General features: G+C 48.7%; 7 protein-coding genes across 7 annotated transcripts; 4 read left to right on the top strand and 3 right to left on the bottom strand.

The window, feature by feature from the left end:
• Positions 1–290: 290 nt before the first annotated feature.
• Positions 291–3104, bottom strand: APUU_50018S (uncharacterized protein; the record flags this gene model as incomplete). The annotated part of the gene is made up of 6 exons (XM_041704969.1): positions 291–383; positions 456–649; positions 724–1588; positions 1643–1795; positions 1856–2789; positions 2923–3104. 6 exons carry the CDS (start codon positions 3102–3104, stop codon positions 291–293), a joined length of 2421 nt encoding a protein of 806 aa, XP_041557501.1.
• A 295-nt stretch (positions 3105–3399) lies between these two features.
• Positions 3400–5109, bottom strand: APUU_50017S (cytochrome P450; the record flags this gene model as incomplete). The annotated part of the gene is made up of 4 exons (XM_041704968.1): positions 3400–3635; positions 3690–4246; positions 4304–4834; positions 4883–5109. The coding sequence occupies 4 exons, from the start codon at positions 5107–5109 to the stop codon at positions 3400–3402; spliced, it is 1551 nt and encodes a 516-aa protein (XP_041557500.1).
• A 418-nt stretch (positions 5110–5527) lies between these two features.
• APUU_50016A (FAD-dependent oxidoreductase) lies at positions 5528–6894 on the top strand (the record flags this gene model as incomplete). The annotated part of the gene is made up of 3 exons (XM_041704967.1): positions 5528–5548; positions 5604–6475; positions 6558–6894. 3 exons carry the CDS (start codon positions 5528–5530, stop codon positions 6892–6894), a joined length of 1230 nt encoding a protein of 409 aa, XP_041557499.1.
• Positions 6895–7946: 1052 nt separating this feature from the next.
• On the top strand, positions 7947–9749 carry APUU_50015A (putative MFS transporter (Hol1); the record flags this gene model as incomplete). Its single annotated transcript, XM_041704966.1, has 5 exons — positions 7947–8194; positions 8250–8358; positions 8417–8588; positions 8642–9559; positions 9607–9749. 5 exons carry the CDS (start codon positions 7947–7949, stop codon positions 9747–9749), a joined length of 1590 nt encoding a protein of 529 aa, XP_041557498.1.
• A 590-nt stretch (positions 9750–10339) lies between these two features.
• APUU_50014S (FAD-binding oxidoreductase) lies at positions 10340–12397 on the bottom strand (the record flags this gene model as incomplete). Its single annotated transcript, XM_041704965.1, has 4 exons — positions 10340–10774; positions 10845–10916; positions 10975–11149; positions 11253–12397. The coding sequence occupies 4 exons, from the start codon at positions 12395–12397 to the stop codon at positions 10340–10342; spliced, it is 1827 nt and encodes a 608-aa protein (XP_041557497.1).
• A 2123-nt stretch (positions 12398–14520) lies between these two features.
• On the top strand, positions 14521–15642 carry APUU_50013A (uncharacterized protein; the record flags this gene model as incomplete). The annotated part of the gene is made up of 5 exons (XM_041704964.1): positions 14521–14635; positions 14698–14770; positions 14833–15132; positions 15201–15331; positions 15395–15642. 5 exons carry the CDS (start codon positions 14521–14523, stop codon positions 15640–15642), a joined length of 867 nt encoding a protein of 288 aa, XP_041557496.1.
• Positions 15643–16106: 464 nt separating this feature from the next.
• Positions 16107–17069, top strand: APUU_50012A (uncharacterized protein; the record flags this gene model as incomplete). Its single annotated transcript, XM_041704962.1, has 1 exon — positions 16107–17069. One exon carries the CDS (start codon positions 16107–16109, stop codon positions 17067–17069), a length of 963 nt encoding a protein of 320 aa, XP_041557495.1.
• Between the last annotated feature and the right edge of the window lie 3069 nt (positions 17070–20138).

Here is a 20138-nt window from a genome sequence, read left to right as displayed (position 1 = left end):
ATTATGGCGGGGAGACTCCAGCAGCCCCTATCTAACACACTACCACCCCGTACAGGTAAACTGGGTGAGAGCTTAGAGCCCTAGAAAGGTTTTCCCCACATTTAGAACTATTCGACCCGGTTTCTTGTTTCCCCCAAGGTGTCTGGTGTCTCCCCAAGGTGTCTTCTAGCTGGATTGCTGACGGCGTAGCGCTCGGATACAGATCTGCAGTTTGGCTTGCTCAGTGATTATAGCATTACAATAATAATACAAGATGCCCTTCTCAGCACAAGACTCTCCTATCTGCACTTTCATGCAGTTACCGACTCTATCTGCTCTTGGTATTCCACTGCAAGCAGTCTCAGGATCGCCCCCATCCGGGGCGTAATTCCCCACACCCAGACCTATTGGGGAGTTAGAAAGGGATAATCGTTGGGAGAAGCACCCCAGAGACAGAACATGAAATTGGAACATACATCGTCGAGAAAAGACGCCCACGCCCGGGCGAGTACAGCTGCCAACGACATTGGCCGGCTGCCCTCAACACAGTCGAGATCTAGGTCCTCCAGAAGATGTTTTACATCGTCCACGATTTGCAGCTCATCGCTACCAGGGGGTTGTTCTGCCCCGTCGACTTCAATGCTGCTGATCCATTTTGTGAGCAGGAGAGCTAGGTGGTTCGTTAGCCAGGATCGTTGCTTGATCCATCTCTCGAAAAGCAGGCGCAGAGAGGGCCCTACTTACCACTGTCCCAACCCGCAACAGCCTGCTCCACGCTCCAGGTAAAAGCCGCCGTCTTGCTTACCAGCAGTGCACCCACTGTCACTGGCGCGAGGAACCCTTCATACGCCTTTACAGCGGCTTTGGTCACGAAAATGTTCCGTTCCAGATGCTCGCGCGCGTACGTCTTCACAGCCCGTGTAATAACCTCACGGTCGTCTGTAAGAAGCGCAAGCCGGTTAAAGGCATGCGAAGGAGGCAACAACCGCCTATAGGCGACACGCAGTAAAGCCTCGCAGTTAAAAATAAGGAGATGCTCCGGCTCATCCCAGGCAGATTCATACTCTTGTGGCCGTCCAGCATGGAGTGCTGCCTCGCAGCGTTCAAGTGTTGATGTAGCAGCGTGCAAGAGCGCGCCGCGCAGGTTCTCGTGGGGCCAGATTCCTAGCGAAAAGCGACTTACTGACTGAGCGAGCTGGTTTAGGTGCCAGAGGTAGATGTTCACAGCGTGCATGACTACGAGTGCCGTGAATCCGGACATGCGGTAGGGCTCCGGGTCCATTGCTTCAGTTTCTGGGGGCTGGATCATGCATTCCAGTATACTTTGCATGGTGTGCTGGGGCGTATCTGGGAGGGTGTGCTTCAGCCTGTGCCAGTCCGCTTCAGACTTCGCTGCCCAGAGCTCCTCGTGGTCGGGCATTTCAATTAGGAGATCTCGGTCGATCACGAAGCCTGGTGTCAGGTTGAAAGTTGTGAGTAATAGGTTGCTGAAGATGAACATGGCGCACAGTGCTCGCTTGGTCGTCTCGTAGTTCACCCATTCCTTCCACGTCAACTCTTTGCGGTCGTTGGCTTGGTGCTGCAGCTCGATGCGTCGCCATTGGTATTCCTGGTCATCTATGAGTATCATGTTCCAAGCAAGTTAGTTCGGTAGACGACAAACCAGCATCATGAAGCTCATCCTATCGAACATCCCAGAGGCCAAGCTCTCTTTATTGCTGAATATTGCAAAATACGCGAGGAGGATTTTAGTCTGCAGCAACCAAAGAGGAGCACGACTCGGCCCATCCGAAGCTTGATATGACGGGAAAGATATCTAATGCCAGTTAGCTACACGTCAAGGCAAGTCTCTGTGGATATATTTCATCACGCGCACCATTTTCTCGGTCAGCGTATAAAGCTCATGCGCCCGGCGACGCTTCAGGCGGTACAGCGCCCCGATGCTGGCCATGGCCAAGGCAAGAGGAGACGGGGTATTGAATGTGTTGATAGGAGAAAACGAAGGCAAGTGAATAAACGGCAGGTGGTGGTGGAAGCTGTTTATGTAGCTGTTTATGAATTGCTGCAGCTCCTTGACGTGGAATATCGGCGAGCCGGAAAGCCCCAGGCGCACGCAAGCATCGTAGTGAAGGCATTCAAAGCCGGCCTCATCGATGATGTTCTTCGGCGACGGGGTCGGCTGTTCCCGCAGAATAACAGGTAAATGTAATGTCAGGTTGTCTGGGTTTTTGGACCACGCATACACCGGCGACTGCCCGATGTCCATCTGCAGATTGATGGAGTTGAGGTCGAAGTTATCCAACATAGCGCCGCCTGCTCCGTCGCTCCAAATTGCTGACCTTGCGTCACCAGGGCCATCCCGCCGCTCGCCGATCGGCCGCTCTGTTGGAGGGGCGCCAGCTATCGGTCCTGGAGTACCTCCCGTTAGGAGTTGCAAGAACAGAGAGTCCGATCCTAGAGATGCGTCCTGTCCCCCGGGGTGGAGGAATGACGGGCCCGCAAGGTGGTGAGCATCAAAGAGGCTGGCCCCCTGCATGAGTGGGGGGCTACCGGTATAGCCGGCAGTTGGATTAGCCTCGAGGCTCTCTCGTTGGGGTTGTTTCCGCCCTTCCCCGGCCGATCGACTGTGCGTACTGCCAGGTAGCTCACGCTCTGGTACTGTGGGCTCGGGTTGCCCGTCGAAGTTATCAGCCTCGATCCCAGAACTCGCTGATGAGGCAGAATCTGGGGAGTGGCGTAGATGATTCTGGGGCCCCGCATCTGTATACAGCCCCGCGTGTATTGTTCGCTCGTGCCGCTTGACAAGATCCCTGCCAGGAATCAGCATAACCCAGTCACCTAGACCAGCCCGATTATCAACCCTCCAGGACAGCAAGCGCTGCCGACGATCTTTGTCTACTGTTTAATCCGGGATGGCGGGGCAGAGAAGAACGAGTGACCTACTTCCGACCATATCGCTTGGTGCAGTACCGGCAGGCAAACGGGCGCTCCTGGGTGTGCATCAACTCGTGGCGGTTACAGTGCTCACTGCGCTTGAAGGACTTGTCGCAAGTAGCGCACTTGAACCGTCGCCGTTCCTTGGCCGCATTCTTGTTTCTGTCCGATAGCTGCTTGGTTTGGGCCATGTTGCTTGACGGAAAAGTCCCCACGGGGTGAATTCTGGGGGATGCTGAGGTGTCGACAACGCACAAACTCGCGGGGGGAGAACTGTGGGGAAAGGGTGAACAAAGCGGAGTTGTCAGTAGCCCCCACTAAAGCCCGGAGCACTAAGTCATTCCATGCCAGGCTGATTGGCTCTTTGCGGTGGTAGCATTGTGCTTAGCGCCAAGGTGTTGCAGGCATGTTACAGTCGTGACTGGTCCACCCAGCAAGCCATGCGGTTATATATATTATGACATTCTCAAGTACTAAAGTAGCCGACTAATACACAGTGCGAACTGCCCCCTCGCAGTCTCTCGTGATGAGCGCCGCATGAGCTGGACTGCGCACCTTCACGTTTGCAGCAAACTGAGGAGCGTTACGGGTGAGTTGTGGAATGCGCATGCTGTCTATGGGCTGCCCTGGCACGTCCAGGAAATCAAAACAATATAAAAGGCGAGCAATAGCAATCCACACATTCATCTCTCCAACCTTCCAGCCCACACACACGCGGCGACCTACAAGGATATTCGTCAGACGTGATCTCAAGTGGCATAGATGCAACAACGTACCTGGCCCGAATGCCCAATGCCCCTTCAACGGATTATCCAGATCACCATTGAGGAATCGATCCGGCCAGAATCGCTCCGGCTCGTCGTATTCATCAGGACTGAGGGCAATAGCCCACGCGTTCCACGTAAAGACTGTGCCCTTGGGAAACCGGTATCCCTCATACTCGTCATCCTGGATCAAAGTCGTGGGCGCCCCGATCTCTGCAATATTCGGGCGCCAGCGGAATCCTTCCTTCACGACCGCTGTGATATAGGGGAGATTGATGCGGTCCTCCCACTGCGGTAGACGTTGTGCATTGCTGCCGCATACGCTATCCAGCTGGGCCCGGGCCCTGGCGACCCAGTCCGGGTATATGATGGCTCCGGCGATGATTTGACCGATAGTCACGCGCGAAGTATCGCTCCCAGCCTCCATCAACGAGCCGAATACGAACAGCTTTTGGGTCTCGTCCATCTTCTGAACCTCGTTGCTTTCGAGGAATTCAACCCCAAAGCATCGACGCTGGGTACCGGCGTGGATCTTCTGCTCAAGCCGGTCGAGCTCCCGCTTGTAAACCCTGTAGACAGACCGGTTAGAGAGACAAACCGGAGCTCGCAGGGTACAAAGAACTCACTTGCGCGTCTTCTCGAAAATTGCTTCTCCTTTTGGTCGCCACCACTGGAGCATCTTCGGCAATAGAGCAAGCACGGGAAACGCATCAACGATGTTAACCCCAGGCTGCTGGTTCTCAAGGAACAGCTCCAGCGTCTCAAAGAGCTCGACCACATCGGGATCATCAAGTGCAGACCTCCGACCGAAGACAACACTCATAATGACCGAGTTCGCGTACCGGCTATTTGCCGACCACCACCTGTCCGGCGAATGCAGATACTCCCAGCAGAGCTGCTTTGACTCTAGGTCTTGAAACGGCTGGAACACGTCTTGATTCCTTGCACTCAGGATCTGATGCATGATCTTGCGCAGAAGACGCCATCTTTCGTTGTACTGCATCAACACAATCCGAGACCCACCAGACATGATGTCCTGGGTCATTGGGAACGGTGGCCGCGAGTTGTAGATTGCTGCTCGCCGCTCCATGAGGTCAGTAACCACACGGGACGAGTTGAGGAATACCCATGTACTGCCGCCAAATTTGCACGTAAACCTGCCTCCGTCAGCCTGGCGCGACGGCTCGTTGGTGAGATTCCCCTACATTTCGCCGTACTTCGCCGCGAGTTCCTTCGCCCATGGTCCTTGCTGGATTTCTGGGATCTGGAAGCTGTTGCCGAAGATTGGAATCCCGGGTACTCGTGGTGGCATCTTGTACTTTCTGTGCCATCTGTAGGAACTCTGGGCCCAGTGAACGAGGAGGACCAAGATTGCTGCGAGGAGGCCGGCGGCCAGCATAGCCCTGGGCTCTGCGTTCGAGACCACGCCCATTTTGTTGTCGTTATTTTCGAGGTGATTAGCCCGTTCAGATGAATCGTGGTTCATTAATCTTATAGCTGAAGTTCCGATGGCTGCGATACTGTACCCTCGTTTTCCTTTTCAACGTGGGGTAGCTACCCCAGTATGTGGTATGGGGTATGTGGGGGGCTGGGGCACGCTGTTGGGCCCAGATATGCCCAGCTGAATCACTGGGATCTCCGACAGAGCTCGGAAAAGAGACGGCTACAATCTCCCAACAGTCAGGTGTACGTCTGAGATGGATAGTGAATGCCCATCGCAGCCTCCACCGCGGCATAGTGGGGAGAGACCCGACTTCAAGAGACCAATGCCATCTCAACTTCCACCGGCATTTATTTCACTTCGCGCTGCCCGGTGCCATTTAAATCCTCAACCTTGCAAGACTCTGACCATGACTGCACCTAGCTTTAAAGTAAGTCAATCCAGAACGCTGTGTGACGTCCCTCGCGCTCAGAGACCCGTCCTAGGTTATTGTCGTTGGTGCCGGCCCAGCAGGCCTCCTGCTAGCCCTTCTTCTCTCGCAGCATGGTATGTCCGTAACAGTCCTCGAAGCAGCTGCGGAGCTCGACAGTCGACCCCGCGCAACCCATTACGGATCACCCGCGGTATATGAGCTCCAGCGCGCGGGGGTCATGGACGATGTGATGGCCGAAGGCCTGACTACGCGCAAGATATGCTGGCGGAAGCTTGACGGGACCTATCTTGCAGGCATCGACAACGATGTACTGGGCGACGACCCAGATCGAGTCGTCTGTCTCCCCTTGAACCGTCTGGGCCAGATCCTAGCCCGTCACCTTCAGCGCCAGCCCACTGCTGAGCTGAAGTGGAATCACCGCGTCACCAGTCTCGCACAAGATTCTACCAAGGCTTGGGTGAGCGTCTCAACCGCAGAAGGCGATATCACCATGGAGGCAGACTACATTGTCGGATGTGACGGGGCGAACTCTCAAATCCGACGATCGCTACACGGTGATATGACCTTCCCAGGAAAGACCTGGGACGAACAGATTGTCGCCACGAATGTATACTATGACTTCGACCACTACGGCTACGAGGACGCCAACTTTATCATTGACCCTGAGCACTGGCACATGGCCTCGCGGATCACCAGGGATGGGATGTGGCGAGTTTCATACGGGGAGAAGGCTGGGGCGACGCACGAGGAGCTTGCTGCTCGGCAGCCGATGAAATTTGCAAAAATGCTGCCTGGAAATCCCTCGCCTCATCAATATAAACTTACGAACTTTAGCCCTTACCGTGTGCACCAACGATTGGCAGTGAGCATGAGAGAGGGGAGATTTCTTCTTGCTGCCGATGCAGCGCATCTGTGTAATCCCTTGTATGCCCACCCCAAGCATAGTTGTCTACGTGTTCTATCATCCCTCGCATGTTGTGTACTAACGGTAATTCTTTCCTTTTAGTGGTGGTCTTGGTTTAACCGGGGGCATTGTGGATGTGGGAGGGCTCAGCGACTGCCTCTATGGCGTTTGGACTGGTCAAGCAAACCAGGAAATCCTGGATATATACGATGTGATCAGGCGCCAGAAGTACAGAGACATCGTGGACCCTATCTCGAGTGAAAACCTGCGACGTATGTATGACAGCAATCTCGAAACTGTGCTCGAGCCGGGCAAGGATAAGTTCCTGGAAATGTGCGTGAATGCTGAGAAGGACGTGGAGCTGGCGCGCGAGATGGCATTGGGAATCAACGTGTTGAAGTACGATTTTAGACAGCATTATACAAATACCAAGCTCTAGGGATGGTACCTGGGGCATTACAGTGTTCTGGGGAATCCCTCCCTAGGGTACTGAGATTTTTGTTTCGTCTTTCTATAGCCGTGGACGTGGCATCCAGAAATAGTAAATATACTGCTATTTTCGGAGGGCATATCAGACTACTTGACTATAATTCTGTAGTAACTCACGACCGTGAGATGGTGGCCCCATTAACAGCTAGGTAGACTGGGAAGGGCGCTGTAACAAGTCGCTTCCACCATGATGGCCCGAAAGCAGGGGTACTACGCCCACCACCATCTGCCACGACTACCTCAACCCGACAAGGCGTTGGACGAGGATAGTACATTGAGGTCTCTCTTAAACAACCAGAACATTACCCACCGTCAATTCTGTGGCGTTAGGAATGACTAGTAAGAAATGCCCCAGATTACGACAATGACTACTACAATGTAGTACCGATGGCAACCCCACTCCAGTAACAAATATGATAGACCCTTTGCTAGTTGACTAGTGGCGTGTGCCCCGTGCCAACCAGGTATGGGGAGGGGGGCTGCCTTCTACCCATACTACTGGCTGGTATGAACGCAAAGCCTTCCTTCGTGGCGGGCAATAGGGGTATTCAACTGAGGGACATGCCTATTGAGGTACTGCATATGTGGACGGGGAAGTAATTGAGCAGTGATATTGCTGATGGACAACAACGGTTGACAGCTTGCTTCATTCCAGGGGATATACTTCACCGAGCCTGAAGGCCAACCGTCAAAGGTACTGTCATTCGACTATATTCCGTACACCAGCTGCTAGCAATGTCTTCCGTCGGCTGTACCAGACTCAATGCCCCAACCGCAGCAGCCAGAAACAAGCAAACACTAATATGCCCAGGCTCCGGAGAAGACTTGAAGACTATGTGGGGGTTCCCCAGCTTCCCCGGCTGTGTGAGATGCTGTCATGGCGACTTCTTCCATAGGACCCCGCGCCTGGAACTTTCCCAAACCCACTATAAATACCTTCAGCGACACGCCAGTTTTGCTTCATCTCATCCTCGCTTCAGATCTCGATCTTCCACCATTGCAATGCCGTTCGGAATTCTCAACACCCGTAATAGCGTCGAGCATGTTCAAGGAACAAGCCTGCTGCGGGTTGACAGCCTCGAAGAGGCTGAAGCAGCGTCTGGGCTCGAGAGGGGAACTGGTAAGCACGCAACGACTATCTTGATTCCCCAACCAAGCCATGATCCCAACGACCCTCTTCGCTGGCCACTCTGGCAGCGGGACCTGATGTTCCTGCTGTACCTGTACTGCACGATCCTATGTGCCGGTGGGTCTGTTATCATGACCATGAATGCATCCAGAGAGCAAGTCAGCTAATTGGAACAGTATCGGTCCCTTGTTGTCAGCCAGTGCTGCTGTCCTCAGTAAGGAGCTCAACGTTAGCTATACGGATATTACACTGCTCACTGGGTATAATACCTGCGCTGTTGGTGCCGTAAGTTGAGGCCCCCGAATTGCGCAGATGCTGAAAGCCCATTAACACTCACGATCAGTCCGGGATCTTGATTGCAGCCTCCTCGAGAAAGTTCGGCAAGCGCGTAACGTTTATTTTCTCGATGCTTTGTGCCTTTGCGGGGACAGTTTGGGGAGGGGCTTCTCAGTCATACAACTCTCTCCTAGGGGCTCGCGTTATCCAGGGACTTGGGGTGTCCATGTTTGAGTCTGGTGCGTCGTCGTGCATGTGCACACCCAGCACACATCGTCTAATAACCTACTAGTCACATTCTCCGTTGTCGGTGACCTCTACTACGTCCATGAGCGAGGTGCCAGAGTGGCCGCGCTTACTGTCGCCATCTCGGGCCTGGCTAATTTCCCCGCGCTGCTCTCTGGCCTGATAACCACCCGCCTGGGCTGGAGATGGATGTTCTGGATGCTCGCTGTATTTCTAGGCATTGGATTGGCACTTGCACTGCTGTTCGGGTGGGAAACAGCCTTTAATCGACCAGATGAAACCGCGGAGGCTGAGGCGATCTCCTGCAAGGACGAGACCGGAGTCGACACTCTCGAAATAGAACACTCTGATATCATCGCAGCTAGACCGACCAAGGCACGTAAATCCTTTCTCCAACGCCTCCAACCATTCTCGGGAAGCTACTCCGATATGCCCCTATGGAAAACGGCGCTGAACCCGTTTTTGGTACTGATTCACCCAGCAGTGATCTGGTCGACCGTCCTCCTCGCGATAACAACAGCTTGGTATGTAGTTGTCAGCTTTGTCATTGCCCAGATCTTCGCTGGGCCCCCTTATCTACTTGAGGCAGCGGAAATCGGATACATGTCTGCTGGGCCCACGGTCGGTGGTACAATTGGATCCGTCATTGCTGGTCTAATCTCAGATCCAATTGCTGCAGCGCTTGCGTGTTGGAATCATGGAATTTATGAGCCGGAGTTTCGTCTAGTTGTCATTATCCCCATGTTGATCAGCAGTGTCTTGGGGTGGTTTCTCTTTGGGAATCTGGCAGAACAGGGAAGGTCTCCTGCGCTTATGACGTTTATCTGGGGGATTGCGTCGACGTCGATGCAGTTCTGCTCGGCTGCTATTGGGACTTACATGGTCGATGCTTATCCGGATATCTCGACAGAGGTCTTTATCATTGGAATGGTGGTAAAGAACTTGGCCTTCTTTGGACTTTCGTGTAAGTTTCCCGCAGGCTTGTGGGTGACCAGGCTAATTTATTGTCAGTCGGTGTTAACAACTGGGTATCGGCATGGGGTCCGGCAAAAGTATTCGATGCGATTGGGGGGATACAGATAGCTCTTTGTGTACTCTCAGGCATAGTCTGGATATTCGGAAAGAGATGGAGGGCTCGCTTTTACGCCGGGTAGTGTCCCCGTGGTCGTTTCGATGTCATAGGGAGGCCGTGGTAGACGACTTAACTGCTAACAACAGCTGTGCCATCCACAGTCTGGTCTTCGTCGCACGGGGAGGCCTTGTCCGTCGACTCGGGTGGTTTGGCTCATCGACGGCGGCATGGCTCGGGTACGGAAAGTGTACCGTAGTATGCGTAAATATATATATATAGCCAGACCAACCACATTTAGCCCACTAGTCTCACCATGGCGGCGTGTAATTACAAGAGGAAGTAAAAAGCGCAGTGTTACCCAAATATAGCATTACAGATCTGCACCGGATTTTTAGCGGTGGGCGCAGGGGGTTGCACGCATGTATACTCTGTTATACCTATAGCAACCAATGGGTTCAATTCTGATGATTGTGACTGCCTACTATGAAAGTAGCTTCTCCAGGTCGGCTACTACCGCGTCTCCTTTCCGCAGCCCTCGCTTTCCCTCTGACAATACAGACCGTGAAACAGGTAGAGCACCAAAATCGATTTCATGGCGAAAAGAAAATCAAGATCTAGTTGGTAATTATCGGCAAGCTCCACCTCTGCTCTGACATTTGGCGAGCCATGGAACTACAGCCGCCCCAGCTTCGCGCGACCCTTCGACGAAGACTGGACCACAGTCGCTTGAGAAACTCGAGAAGCATCGATGACTTCCAATTCCTTCTCTCTGTAGCGCTTTGGCCAAATACCACTTCTCCCTGGAGCGAGGATACCATTGGGGTCCAAGGCATCCTTGATCTGCTCGTGGAAGCGCATCAGAGCATTATTGTTCCAGTTGTACGTACCGGCAACCTGATCTGCAAGGAGGAGATGAGTGCGATACTCCCCGTAGCCCTCTGCGGCCGCATCGTCGACCATGGCGCGCATGCATCTGTAAGCGTTTTCTCGCTCCACAGGGTCCCCACGATCGAATACCATATTAACAATAAGGAGGATCTCCCGCATACCAATGCAGCAGGTGGGGAAGCAATCGAGATTGAATTCCTTATGTCGTCGCTTCGCTATCTATTTTGTTTATGGTGTCAGGCGGCGCAGGTATGGCACGGACTCTGGAGATAGAAACAGCGGCACTCACCTCGTAGATCTTCATGGCATCTTCGCCATTGGGAGGGCAAACAGGGCTAAAGAAGACATGGCCTCCATTAGGCTATTAAAGGGGGAATGTCAGTTAGCAATGCTCAAGCGAGATGTAGAAGGTGTTTTACCATCCAGTTCAGCCAAGAAAGCTCTACTAGGTCTGGCTTGCCACTGGAGATATTCTCTCGGCTGAAGAAGTAGTGATCTTTGGGCAAAGACGCGCGATCGATCCAGCGTGCGCCGGGAATTGAAAGAAAATCCTTTTTGATGATTCTTCCCTTTTCCCTTGTCACTTCTGGTGGTCTAGCGTGTTAAGCCTGTTAGTACAGAATAGCTATCGTGTGATCCCATACTCCGAGAACCAGCAGCATGGAATGGGAACTAACTTGCAGGAGACTGTACCTACCCGTAGATTGTACCATAGTATATCCAAGTGCAATCGCCACAGGGCAATGTCGCTGCTATCTTGCGCACTTCCTCGATGGGCATCGGCCCGGGACCTTTCCAAAAGGTGCTGCGTTGCTTGCCCAGCAAAGCCACTTCTTGAACGACGTGCTTCAACTGGGCTACGTTTTCGAGTATGTTCCGCTGTCTCAGTGGCCGAATGACGTTGATGGCTTTGAAAAGGTCATCCTCCTCCTTGAAAGTGCACATAAAGCCCTCGGACCCGCCGGGATTGGGCATCAGGTGCATTCCAATCTTGGTGACGATCCCAAAGTTGGACTGGGAGAAGATACCGTCTGGATAGGGTCCGAACCCGTACGGAAAGATTTGCCAGGTGTTGTTGTTGGGCAACGCTCCCATGCCCGTGCGGATGACCTCGCCGGTAGGGGTGACAACCTCCATCCCGCAATGCGCAGAAAAATGGTCTCCCATCGGCGTGTAGCCTTGACCTCGATCAACGGTATTCCCGAGGACTGAGCCTCCGCCAAGGTCTGGAACGTCGATCCATAGATGGCCATATCCACGGCGCTGGATTTCCTCGTATAATGCATAGAATGACACTCCCGGTTCTAGGAGACAGCTACAAGTATCTGGGTTGATGTCAAGAATCGACTCCATGCGGCGACCGAGGTCGACAATAACGGCTCCACGGACTCGAGGTGCAGCACCGCCGTATCCCAGATTTCTACCCATTGAAATAGGATAGATAGGGATGACGAACTTGTTCGCCCACCGAACCACGCTCTGGACGTCCTCGACAGATCCGGGGTAGACGGCCGCACTTGATACCAAGTCCTCTTGGTCAGTCAAGGGGAAAGCGTCGTGCGTGTTAGGATGCTCCATGTACCACCCATCTTCAAGGGGCTTCATGTTTAATTCGACATTCTCCGCACCGAGGACTGTGCTGATGGCGCGGATGGCATCTTCAAAGCGCCCACGCGAATATCCATTCGGAATGACTGGGAGAGTCTGCTCCGTACGGGAAGATGGCGTTATGGTAAGGTTGGAAAAGGCGCGAGCTTTTGCGCTGTCGGCCTTGGAAAGCAGTCGTCGTGGAATCCCCGAGTACTTCTCTTCCAGGCTCGGGGTTGGCTTGAGCTCCGACATGATAGAGGTCAATGATAAATCAATAAGGACAAAAGAAAGAAAGGACCAGTGTTATGCACGCCCCACCATTATGTGATAGCAGCCTTAAACTTATAGTACATAGTTTTTGGTATTCCGTTCAAGGGTACAGTGTGGGGGAAAGGGGCAGTGGGGTAGCAGCTGGAGAAACGGATGGACGGGTGTATTCGACCTCACCATTATGTGCCTGGGGCCGTGTACCTGTGGCGAATAGGTATCATCATTCGGTTCGAGGCCAATGTGTGGGGTGAGGGGGTATGAACGATAGCAACTGGAGAGACTAATCCGGCAGCATAGGACCATTTTCGACATCAAACAGACGCCGGTGCAGAACATACAACCACGGGGGCCATGTACCTAGAGGCTTTCCCTGGGACAACCAACCACATGGACACAGGGAGAAGCTTCCAATCAATTGCGGCAGATACAGAACGCAGCCTAGTGATGTCCATTGCTGTCCCGAGGAGGCACACTGATAATGCCGGGCTGAGAGGAAGATCTGCTCGAAACTCCTGCTCTGCTGAAGAATCACCTGCTGCGACCCATTACAATTTGGGTACTGTACAGGGGCAGCCAGATGGTGCAGAATTGCTGCGCGGTATTCTGTTGGATTCGGCGACCCCCTCCGCTGAGATACCAGCGCCGGGCTTGTGGCGTCGAGGAGCGATTAGACGACGGCTGGACGCATGGTATAGGGAGTACCATATAGAACCAGAGATCCATCGATTCAGACCCTGAATTTTTGCGTTTCCTTACCAGGTCATATCCGTGTATAATAATGCCCGCTGCAGACTGCATCAAGAGCCCTTATATTAGAGCTGCTCCTGAGACTTCTCCGGGATTTCTTCGCATCGTCTCCGCTGCACTATAACCAGGCAAGCCAAAGCTGACATTCAGCGAGGTTGCTTAGGGTTCCTCTGTAGATTGGTGGGCCCACTAGCTATATCCGAATACTACATGGCAGTACTGTGTATAGCAAAATAGATCTATACCATTCAGGAATCGGAGCTCGCCGGCGACATTATTGATCTGCTAGAGCAAGCGACCCTTAACAAGCTACGGGCAATTCTCGAACTGCTTGGGGCTAATAGTCTGCCTGGCACGACTTCTTCCACTGAGCTTCTGCTGGTAAAAGCAAGTTTCTATAACCATACATGGGTCTGAGGGGTAAACCTTTGGTCCGCGGTTTTGGCTGTCCATTACAACTAATCAGAGCGTGCCAGTGGCTCCTCGGATGGCATACTTATCCAGAACCGGGCGTTCGTGAGGCTATATAATTCGACCCGTAGTACTTCTTGGTACCGAGAACCCGAAACAAGCAGGACTTCGAACCTTGACCATGGCATTTGGCAATCTTCGACCCAGAAATTATGCGCAGCACCTTGCAGGAACAATCAATCTTGCTGCTCCCCAGACGCGCAGTCATGGCACCGCTGACGGGCAAAGCCACTGCTAATATCGGCTTGCAATAGGTCTTTAGCTCCTTGCCATCTTCCTCGGCATTGTGTGGATCGGCATGATTCTAGTTAGGTAGGAGACCACATTTGACCGAGAGACCTATAACATCGATGAACGTGCCTCTGAGGTATGTGAATTCTTGTTTATTAACAGCCTTGATTATCGTTCGTTCTGAAGTTATAAGCTTCTTGATATCATCTGCTCCTCCATGCAGCCTAAGCGCGACGAAGCAGGTCACGAGGAGATAACGACCTCTGAGCGCGTAAAAAAGAACAGAAATCTTTCCTCGCTCAAATAGAACCAAGCCGGCGTCGATATAATAACTCCTCACTTATCGAGTTAATAATTCGGCCCTTCATGACACCTCTGCGCAGAACTCAGACAAAGTGTAGCCGTGGGTCCAGCCCCTCGCCGGCTCTAGCTTAGGGTAGTGGGAAACGTGGGGAGTTGAATCACCCCACTCACCATACAGTACGATAACCGGCTCCTTATTAGTAAATTCTGAGGTCTATTTATGTACTACACAAGGTAGTATTTGCGCATTCCCCCCCTATATTGCTGCCATACCCTCAATATCTTGATCCTGCTTCGATTCTTCTCAATATAGTTTTGCTGAGTGAAGTGTTCTCATATATCTGGTACTCGCAATGTCTCTCCAACCAAAGCTTACCGACCGAGAACTTGCGTCATTGGCCCAAAAAACCATCATTATTACAGGAGGAGCAAGTGGAATTGGCAGGGCTACGGTCCTTAAGGCACATCGTACGTATACTTATTCCCCTTTTTTCGACAGGACCACAAAAGAAAGCCTGACATCGGGGCAGAAAACGGGGCAAATGTCGTTATTGCGGACGTAAACAAGCAAGCCGGAGATGCTCTTGTAGCAGAGTTGAAAGGGTACGAAGCCAGCCTCAAAGCATTGACGACGGAAGTCTGGACAACGGCTGATCTGACTTTAGTCGGGCAATGTTTCACTACACCGATATTTCCAACTGGAATTCGATCCTTGACCTCTTTGAGGCAGCCGTCGGAAGGTTCTCAAGGATTGATACAGTTTGCGCCAACGCGGGGACAAATAACTGGGACTCCGTGTTTGCAGACGAATTGGATGAAAGCACGGGCCGGTTGAAGGCTCCTACTTTTAGAAATCTGGAAATCAATCTTTTTGGTACAATCCACACAGCCAAGGCCGCAGTACACTATTTCTCCCGGAATCCCGGCGGGATAGGGCAGTTGGTATTGACTGGGTCAGCAGCGAGGTAAATGCCCTTTCTTTGTTTTTGTCTCTCGAGTCTCCACGATGCTTACCAAGTATTATTCTATATAGTCTCATTGATACCCCTCCTCTCCATCTCTACTGTGCTGGGAAGGCGGGAATTTTGGGTTTCATGCGCTCAATACGTACTCAACTGATCAAGAGCAACGCCACAGTGAATATGATTGCTCCCTGGATGACTCGTACGTCGGATCTTTTACCTGGAGCGGATACAAAATGCTAACATTCCACTTCACCCGTGATAGGGACACCAATGCTGCCCGAGGAACTCAGTAAGATTTGGGGCGAGCTACCAGCAAATACTCCTGATGGAGTTGCAGATGCCCTGCTCCTACCTTCCGTGCGTCCAGAAGTGAACGGCAAATCCTTTTGGGTGGCCGGTAATCAGATCGTTGAACTGGAAGGCGCATTGCACGCAGCACAACCCCAGTGGATGGGGGAAAACTTGTCGAGGCAGGTGGACGAAGGTCAGCGTAGAATGGGCATTTTCTGAAGACGAACAAATGTGAAAAGCAATGCTGTTCATTCAATTAATTAGTTTATATCAAATGCAAATGCGCTTTTAGGGTAACTGTTCATACACGTAATACCTTGTTTTTCCATTATACCATATAGTGTATAATTTCATACCAGACCTCAGTTTTTTTTTCAATATCCGTTTATAAGCTCTAGAGGTTTTAGAACAGGATATCCCATAGCCTCGACACAACGATCAACGAGCTACTGCTCATGGCTACCAACACTGTCAGAGAAAATGGGAGGTTCAGGCCTGGAAATACTCCAAGTGCTCCAAGTAGGGGGTGGGGAACGACCCCCCTCATCTAAAGGTAGACCGACGCAAGAAATGTATCCGACTATATATATAGAGTGTCGATAAGTGTACTAATAGTGTTCAACCGTACTCGATCTTTGTTGTCAAACCAACGCAAGAGGCTTCAGTTTGCTATGTTCTGCAAAATGACAACAATACGTGCCTTGCTCTGTGTCATACTATTTGTCCAATTCTTGCCCATATTTGCTGATAATATCGTGTCGATTCCGGCACATTATACTTATTGTCTTCCCCCAGAATTCACGGGCAACGTCAGCGGCGGCTTCGTGGACACGGAAACTTCCCGTCCTGATATAACAAAGCTCCTTTGGTCTGCATTCAAAGCCCCTTTCATTTCCTATGACCCAGAATTTGCATCAATTCTTGGTCCAAATCCTGAGTTGGAACTCCTGGCCGGACCCTTTGGCCTGGATGTTGCCATCGAGGCTGGGGTTTATGTGAAAGCAACAAATTCTGTTTGGTTTACTGGTCTGGGTCGTGGTCAGCGGGGACGGGGACATGTGGTTATGGCAATAAACTTGACAAACAACGCAATTTACAAGCCTAAATATGACCAGATCATTCTTCAGCCCAATGGTGGAACATACGACACTGGAAATGTGTATATGGCATACTGGGGCAACAAAACCTTCGCCGGTGGCATCCTTGCTATTAGTGCTGTCACAGGGAGATCAGAAAGAATGCTAGATAGCTATTTTGGTCTGCGCCTTAACGGGCCTAATGACATTGTGTGGGCCCAACGAGGTGACCGCCGCATAATGTACTTCACAGATACCAATTTCCCCTATTTGCTCAACTATACTGGACCAAACGACCTCCCGAATGCTGTATGGCGCTTTGACAATGAAACCGAGTCCTTAATGCCTGTAATTGGCCGCGCTGATATCCCAGACCCAAATGGTGTTGCTGTCAACAGGGAATCTACCAAGCTGTACGTGACGGATACACCAGTCTCCTACCTCAGGGGAGCCGGGCCGGGGGAAACGACCGGATCTGCGGCAATCTATGTGTTCGACCTGAACGAAGACTTGATTCCATTAACAGGTATTTATTTGGGTTCTCCAGGGCAACAGCACCTGATAGGATGAAAGTGGATGTGTTAGGTCGTGTCTGGACGGCCGAGGGAGAGGGAGTAGTTATTCAAAATAAGAAAGGAAAGGTTCTCAGAGTATTTAATAATAAGATATTAGCAGATAATATACTAACTATTTCTAATTTTACTCTTATAAATAATCACTTGATTATTTTGGCAGAGACAAGCATCTGGTCTGTAGCGTTAGGGCAGCTAGTGGGACAGTGAACGGGGAACTGTCCCATATTTTCTGGACAGTCCAGAATGAAGAAATGGTTAATAATACCTTTCATTGATCATATCCAATGTATGATAACATCCTGAGGTTAGTAAATATCAAAGTTATTAAATTACTAAAGTATAATCTAAAGACTAATTTCTAGGTTATTCTTAATTCTTTATAAAGGCTATCGATATTATATATATATATATATTAGTAGGGAGATTCTAACTCCAGGACTATAACTAATAAAGAGCTGTTATAAGAACATGATACTAATATAGCAGCTCTGAAAGATTATAGAGATATAATATATAATTAATAAAATATAAGTCTGAATTTAATAAAACTAATTACTAATTTTTCTAGCTAAGAATTAATAATATGATATATATATATATTATATAATAACTACTTGGCAGCTGTAGTATATTATAAGGTCCTTGGCCTTTGGGGTTATTGTAAATAGTGTGAAAGGGTGTAATACACCTTAATAAAGAAAATTTAGAGTACTGTAAGATATGATTTTAAGAAATAGGAATAGTTAATATATTAATACTAAAGTTCTAAGGTTTAATTATTTATAAAGTAAGGAGATATTTGTATAAGCTAAGTAAGCTTCTAGCTTACTCAGCCCCACCTTTCATGAATACCCAGGCTGTCTTGCGGAGGGTCTTACATGGATAATCTTAGTTATATTATTAATCAAGTATCTTTTATAGTAGCTGGTTACTGTACTGACTAGGGTATACTTAATAGACATATTATAGTAGCACTTCTACAGGGTATTCTGGTATCACAGGCCTAGTAACTCTATAGCTTATGCAGGTTAGCCTGCTGTAATATATACCAGAAAGAGTAGCTATTACAGGAAATAGTTTATTTAATACAGGTACTGATTTATACGCTTCTTTTACTACAGGATCTTATTTATCCCAGCAGGCCTGCCTGATTAGATTTCCAGGAACTTCTCGCGTAGCCAGTCAAGCCTTAGAATACAGTCTAGTAGCCAGCAATAGACATACACAACCCGCCCTAAAATCCTGAACCCAATCCAGCCTGAACCCGCACCCGCGCGGGTTTAGGTGACGAAGTAATAACCTGCAGTAGGTTTTATCCTTTTTAGAAAACCTGAATCCAAATAGGTAGAACCTGCGGAACCTAAAATAATATTATATAGCTTAAATAAGACCTTTTTTAGAATTTTTTACATAGATTTATATAGTTTAATACTTTAATATTCTCTATCTTTTAACTAGAACTTAAAATACTTAAAGTTGCGTGCTTAATTAAGATTTTAAAAAATATTTTAGTAACCTAATTTAAAATATATATTTTAATATAGAATCCTGAGTAACTATTACCTACCTTTTTAAATTAAATATATTAATACTTAAAATAGCTATTCTTAGGTTTTTAATCCTATTTTTATATAAAAACCCTAAATATTTCTAAAAATTTATATTTTTAAAAAGGGTTTAGATTCTTAGGGTATAAAATCTGATTCTAAACTACTAAAAAATTATTTTTTAAGAGAATTAGTATAATAGTTATTATATTCTAATTAAGTCTAGTCTTAGAATTATAGATAAAATCCAGCCTGATCTGTCCCGGACCCGCCGTAGAGTAGGTTCTGATTAGTTAAACCTAAACCCTCAGCAGGTTAGGGTACCTGAGGCCTTAACCCGCCCCGACCCAACCTGTATGTATGTCTAGCCAGCAATCTTCTAGTATTAACAGGGCCTTGCGCGTACAGGGATTCTATCGAAAGTTTTATCTATAAATATTATTAGTAGGATTATCCTATAGCTTATACAGGGCTAGCTATAAGATAATCTCTTTCTAGATCTTTTTTTTATTTAGTAAAAATAGCTTTTTAAGCTCTATCTAGATATACTAGATCTAGTTTATAATAAACCTATAAAGCCTCTATATATTCAGCTATAGATTCTTATAGCTTAGGGTCTGCTTATTATTACTCTAAAAGATATAGTCTAAGTTAGTAGTACTATTCTAAATCTTTGTACTATAAATCTACAGGCGGGTAATCTAGTTAAATAGAATCTGTATTCTATATAACAGGAACCGCTCGTGTATTTTATCTAGAATATTAGCTAGGTAGCTAATCTGGCCAGTCTCTACTAGATAGATTATATATAGAGTAATAAGTATCTAGATTATCTTTATTAGCTTGGATAGGTAGCTTGTATATATATATAGATCCTAGAAGATCTACTATATAGGACTAATCCTAAGAATAGTAAGAAATTTAACAAGAGGTTTTTTAAAGAGATCTCTCTTTAGATTATAGTCCAGGAATATAATAGAAACATCTAAGCAGGTCTGGTCTAGCTAGATCTAGAAAGCTATTTTTTAAAGATATTATAATAATAGAATACTATATCTAACTAGCAAGACTAGTAGTAGGGATAGTAATAAGAATAATACTAGTAACAAAGATATATAAATCTCTACCTAGAATACCAGGTAGGGAAAAGAGCTAGTTAAACCAGATTTCCTTTTTTATATAATTATCTATAAGAGGCTCTTAGGTAGTAGTAATAGTAGAATAGCAGGTAGGAGAAGTACTATAATAGCTAGGCTAGAGATAGAAAAAGTCTCTAGCTCTAGAGCTAGAGCCTGTAGTTATCTATTATACTTCTCTATTAAATCCTCTAGCTATAGAGAAGCCTTTATTATATAAGGATTAATAACTAGAATCTAGCTATCATTAATCTTTATAATAATTTTGATCTTATACAGGGCCTGGTCTATATAGATATAGATTAGCTTAATAAATATTTTAAAAAAGTTATAATAAAATAAAAGAAACTAGACCCTATTTATTTAATAATAAGATACTAG

The sequence above is a fragment of the Aspergillus puulaauensis genome, chromosome 5 (assembly GCF_016861865.1).
Source record: "Aspergillus puulaauensis MK2 DNA, chromosome 5, nearly complete sequence".
Lineage (NCBI taxonomy): Eukaryota > Fungi > Ascomycota > Eurotiomycetes > Eurotiales > Aspergillaceae > Aspergillus > Aspergillus puulaauensis.
This window is presented reverse-complemented; position numbering and strand designations above follow the sequence as displayed.